Consider the following 6,000-nt stretch of genomic DNA (forward strand, 5'->3'; position numbering starts at 1 on the left):
CAAGAAATTTAATACAGACCAAATCTCGGACAGAGACTGAGAACCTATTACACTTTGATCCGTGGACCCTGAGAGTGAGGCTGTAGGACCATTGGGTGACAAAGGCAGGAACAGTCACAGTGGAAACACAGAGCAGCGAGGACTCTAGGAAGGCAGTAGAAGAATTCAAGAGTGATAAACTCAAGGGGAAACTATGAGGCGTATAGGCTAGTAAGGCTCTCCCTACTAGCCTATCCGCCTCATAGTTTCCTTACCAAAAATACTAGTGACCGTGACCGTGCAGAGCGCTAGACCCAAAATTATTTATTTAAGGGCCTACATCTCTTTCAACATGGAGATCACTATTGTCGTGATCACTATGAATGACTGTTAAAGGAAGACCCTCAGTCTAATTCAGATCAAAGATTTGTTTTTTATAAATTTTTTTCTGCCATTTGCAGACTCCCCCGGGAATGGGTGTGATTTAGATCTTACTTCATTAAAATACTTGCTTAAAAAAATTTTACTATTGATGCCCTTTTGCACACTCGGGCATGACATGTGGAATCGGTTATATCATTATTTTCATGGAAATTCACTTCCAAAAAATGTTTTATAATCCCTTCTCTCTCTATTTTTTGTGTGATCAATTTATCTTCTCAATCTACCTCTTGCACTTGCATTTGCTTTTCTTCCATTTTTTTCTCATCTTTTGTACATATTCTAAATCTATGACATATATTGATTATGTGCCAATAAACAGCTTCCAGTTGACAATATGTTGTCATTTTTCAATTATATGAATAATATATAGTTTCGAAGTTCCATATATTATTTACATTATATATTAATAATGCCCTTCTATGCATTTCAGAATTATACAACTAAACTGTTTCATAAATGCCCGCCCATGTATATATTCTTTTCCACTCCAGAAAAATTTAATTTCTACATTTTTTGTACTTCATCTATATCTAAATGCATGTTGACTACACTCATGCCCATAAATTAAGGATAATTCAGAATCACACGGAAATCGAAATCTAAAGTAAAAATTTCACCTGTAGAATTATCGCACACATCTGCAAGAATGATATGCAAATTTCAGGAAGCCACCAGATGATGCCGGTAGTACGTCACAATGACGAGAGTGTAAGAGGGGGGTATATAAAGAATGGTGGCAAAGAAGTGAAATTGTTCACAAGAGTTCTGTAAGGCGCTCAGTGCCATAAGCGAATAGTTATGACACAGAGGGCGCATGTGGATGATTTTTTACGTGGTAGAATTATCAGCCGCCTGGAATGTGGGCGTACTCAGATGGAAGTATCCGAGGAACTTGGAATTGCCCAAAGTGTCATCTCTAGGCTTTGGCAACGATTCTAAGATAACGGAAATGTCAATAGACGTTACAGTACAGGTCGCCCCCGAGTTACAACGCCGAATGAAGACCGGTATTTGGCAGTAACTGCCAAAAGAAGCAGACGGAGCACAGCATCCGACCTGTCTCGTCAGCTATCTGCAGCCACGGGTACCACAGTTTCAAGGCAAACCGTGTACAGACGTTTGGGAGATATTGGTCTATATGCTTGCAGGCCTGTCAGATGTGTTCCGCTCACGGCAACTCACTGTCGGCAGCGATTAGCCTGGAGTAGAGAACATGCAATGTGGACATCGTCACAGTGGGCTTGTGTGATGTTTTCCGAAGAGTCCAGGTTTAGCTTGCAGTCTGATTCACGTCGGACTTTCATATGGAGAACGCCGGGTACCCGTTACCACCAAGACAACATCACTGAACGACACCGTTACGGTGGTGCAGCATTGCTCGTTTGGGGTGGAATTATAATGGGTTCCAGAACAGATCTGCATGTTCAAACCGGAACCATGAAAGCCCAAATTTATCGGGACATTATTCTGGAACAGCATGTACGTTTGTTTAGGGGTGCCATGGACGCAGAATTTGTGTTTATGGATGACAACGCCCGTCCTCACCGAGCAAACATCGTAAACGAATGCCTTGAATCTGAAGATATAACATATTCCGTATGGAATGGCCAGCATTCTCACCTGACTTGAATCCGATAGAGCATGTGTGGGACATGCTTGGCCGACGAGTTGCAGCCCGTCAACCACCTCCTACATGTGTACCGGAACTTCGGAGAGCATTGCTTGCTGAGTGGAGTGATCTTTCCCAAGATCAGATCGATAATTTGATACTCAGCATGCCTAGGCGTTGTACGGACTATTTCATCGCATGGGAGACATACAATGTATTAACCATCATACCAACCATGTAATAGTAAGTTTTTGTAAAGGAGATATTTTTTACAATTGCTCCAGGGAGCAAAAATCGTAGTTTTTATGAATGGTATCATACATACGCCATCGTTTTTGTTCTTTATCTTTTGTTTAATAAATGGGTTTTATGAATAAGTAACGTTTGTTTTGTTTCTGAACCTTTATTTGCCGGAGCTGGTATTATCCTTAATTTATGGGCATGAGTGTATATGAGAATAAATAGGTTCCAGGTGACAGTATATTATAATTTTTTCAATTATTTGGATGATAAATTATTTCAATGATCTATATATTATTTACATTATAAATTGCAAAACCAATATTATAATGCCCATTTATGCACTTTTCATGGAGGTACAAATATTTTGTTTCAAAAAAACTTATATATTTCCATTTTTTGCCCTGGGGAAAAAAATTATTTTCTCCATCTTATGTACATAATCTATATCCAAGGTATATATTGACTATATGCGAATAAATAGGTTCCAGGTGACATTATATTATCATTTTTCAATTATTTGAATGAAAAAAATGTTATATATTTTATAAAAATTTTATAAATTTTATATATTATTAAAATATATATTATTTACATTATCCATTGCTAAACCAATATTAGAATGCCTATTTATGCATTTCATAGAGGTACAAACCATTCTATTTCAAAAAATACTTGTGTATTTCCATTTTTCCCTCTGGAAAAAATCATTTTCTCCATCTTAAGTACATATTCTATTTCCATAGTGTATATTGATTATATACGAATAAATAGGTTCCAGGTAACAGTATGTTGTCATTAATTCAATATTTGAGTGATAAATATTTCAATGATTAATTTCTTATTTACATTTTCTATTATATTTCCTAAAATAAAAATGTCCATTCATGCATTTCACAAAATTCCACTAAATGCCTTAAAAAAGTCTATATTTTGCAATTTTTCCCATTCTCGAGAAGCTAATTTCTCATATGATGTGATATACCGCCATGATTTTTTGCTGCTTTTCATGATAACATTTTACTTTATTTGAAGAAAATAAAACCTTGCTCTCCACCATAACACTTCCTGTTAGTGTGTGGATACCCAAATAATAAAGAATACCTTTTTGTATTCATAAAGAAGAAAAAGAAAAAATTTATTTTAAAAACCATTCCCTTGAAAACACCACCCAGATGCCATACCAAAAATACTAGTGCAAGCAGTAAACAAATCTGTTATACGTAGAAGGGGAACTCCTATCCTCGGTGAAAGAGAATCTAAATGGAGTCGGTGGAGATAAAGTCAAAATTATCTCAAAATACCACCTCCAGAGGTGTTAACTGGATTATCCAAGTAGGCCCTAGTGAGTTTAAAACACTTGTTGAGGCAAAAGCGATCTTTTGCGGATGGCAAAGATATAGACTTACCAAAGCTGCATTAAGATTATCTTTCAAGCGGCTTTGAGACTTACAGAGCATTTGAGACCACTTCAATGTTTCAATTGTTGGAACTTCAATTGTTATCCTTCAATAAGGATCGAAAGGAGAAAATAAGTGTAGATTATATATATATTCGTGCTCGGGAATGAATTGTAAACTCTATTTAAAAGAAATAGGATTAAGGCGGGGACGAACGACCAATTCTGGTAGCAGGAGATTGACCTTAACGGGAGACCCACAAATTAGGAACAAACTTGTAAAATGTTTTGTAAATGTAATTGCAACTAATTGTAAATGTAACTTGTTAACCCCGCAATGTAAATATTGCAAAGCGTAGGTCATTAGTGGCTAACATTGTCTTTCAGTCACGGGGCAGAGTGGGAGCCCGGGGACAGAGACATTAGGTTAAATTACTTTATTTTCCGAAACTGGAGCGAGTGTCTCCTTCCGAAACTGGAGCGAGTGCGCACTTCCTCTCCTGCTGGGCTGGATTCATGTCTGACCTTCAGAACAAAGCGTATGCCCCTAGGGGCCGGCTGTGATGTGATTGCATTACACAACCAGCCCCCCCCCCCTCCCCCTATTTGGGGGTTGGGTTGGACATCTTAACCATATACCCTTAGGTAGGTTCTGAAGGATAATTCTTTTTTTGTTTTTCAGAACCTAGCTGATTCAGACGACAATTCCATCGAACTGATGGACGACGACACGCCTTCCAATAATAGCGCCAGCCAGAACGAAGCAGCAGCAGCACCACCACCACGAACAGTTGATGACACCAAAGCCACAGTAAGATCAGCAGTGCCCCCCAATCGAGGTGGACCGCCATGTATGAAACGGAGAGCTGAGGATGCAGTTCAGAACCAGACGTATGCGGGAGGATATCCTCAGCACATGCTGAACATGGGAGGATATCCTCAGAACATGATAAACGCCGGAGGGTACGCGGGGAACGTGCTGAACACGGTAAGGGGACACATGGGTAACACGCTGAACACAGGAGGACACGTAGGAAACGTGCTGAATCGTGCGGAAGGACGCGGGGGAAACATGCTGAACCCGGAAGGACACGTGAGAAACATGCCGAACCCGGGAGTACACGTGGGAAACATGCTGAATCCGGTAGGACACGTGAGAAACATGCCGAACTCTGGAGGACACACGGGAAACATGCTGAACCCTGGACACGCGGGAAACATGCCGAACCCTGGAGGACACGCGGGAAACATGCCGAACCCTGGAGGACACGCCGGAAACATGCTGAACCCGGGAGGACACGTGGGGAACATGCTGAACGCTGCAGATTATCGTCACTACCACGAGATTGAAAAGCGGATGGACGAGGCCTATCGTTACCTGAAACAAGTGGCCTCCAAACCGCAGGCCCCGAAAGACGACTGCGATTTGTTCGTCCAGCTTCTGTTAATGAAACTGCGTGCCCTGGACGAGGACACCCGCGAGATAGCGATGCACGAGATCGACAACGTCATGTTCAACTTGAAAAGATCTAAAAACGCCAACAACAACAACATGACGCCATCATCATCGGAACAGTACGTTGCTGCTTCACCTCAACAGCAGACTTATTATTACCAGGACGATTTCCAGGAAGTGACGGTCGAAGATTTCCCACCATCACCTGAGTACAAACAGGCTGGTACTTCGTCGACGACATTGCAACCTCCCCCGCCTACACCGTAAAAAAAAAAATTAGGAGTAGGGCTGTCTCAAAGCATTGTGCCTCACCCCTCCCTTCCCCAACACCATGTGATAATGGGATCCGACATAATGATTTTTCCTTCTCAGGATGGAACATATCCCGGCTGGGATGTTCCCAGCAGGTTGAGGGGGAAACGGTGCTCGTGGTGCTGTTGGGTTGGCCCTAATCCAATATAAGAACATTCCACAGGTCAGCGTGACTTGAAATTGCAGCTGTGTATTTTTCAGAGGTATACCACCTCTGTATTTTTCGCAACTAGACATTTACATGTGTGCTCATGTACAGTGAATTATGTAGATATTCAAATACTATATTTTCTTCATGATTAAAAAGTGAATTCTCACGTCGTGTTGTTCTTGATTGACTCATGTTAATGTGTTCAGATTACTTGATAGAGAACCCACTTACACAGACCTTTGTGGGCCAATAATTGAAAGGTTCTGACGAATAGCGGTCTATGTTACATTTTTGCGAAATCGGTTTTTTGACTGAATAATGTTCCATATGGCTTCCGCTACAGTTTCCTTTAGTTCCTCCAGAAACTCACCCACATATTTCTTTGCCATGCCATCTCAAACAGCTGCAAT

At 40.7% G+C, this 6,000-nt stretch overlaps 1 protein-coding gene across 2 annotated transcripts in view; it reads left to right on the forward strand.

The window, feature by feature from the left end:
• The window catches only part of LOC149081081 (uncharacterized), a 34,497-nt gene extending 28,741 nt beyond the window's left edge, over nt 1-5,756 (forward strand). For both annotated transcript variants that reach the window (XM_089237308.1, XM_089237307.1), the window contains exon 2: nt 4,354-5,756. In XM_089237308.1, coding sequence (XP_089093434.1) covers nt 4,354-5,394 — 1,041 coding nt within the window. In that variant the 3' untranslated portion in view covers nt 5,395-5,756. The remainder of the gene's footprint in view (nt 1-4,353) is intronic.
• The last annotated feature ends 244 nt before the right edge of the window (nt 5,757-6,000 follow it).

This window comes from Pholcus phalangioides, unplaced genomic scaffold (assembly GCF_987345545.1).
Source record: "Pholcus phalangioides strain wild (caught in Gottingen) unplaced genomic scaffold, Ppha-v1.0 ptg000010l_1, whole genome shotgun sequence".
Lineage (NCBI taxonomy): Eukaryota > Metazoa > Arthropoda > Arachnida > Araneae > Pholcidae > Pholcus > Pholcus phalangioides.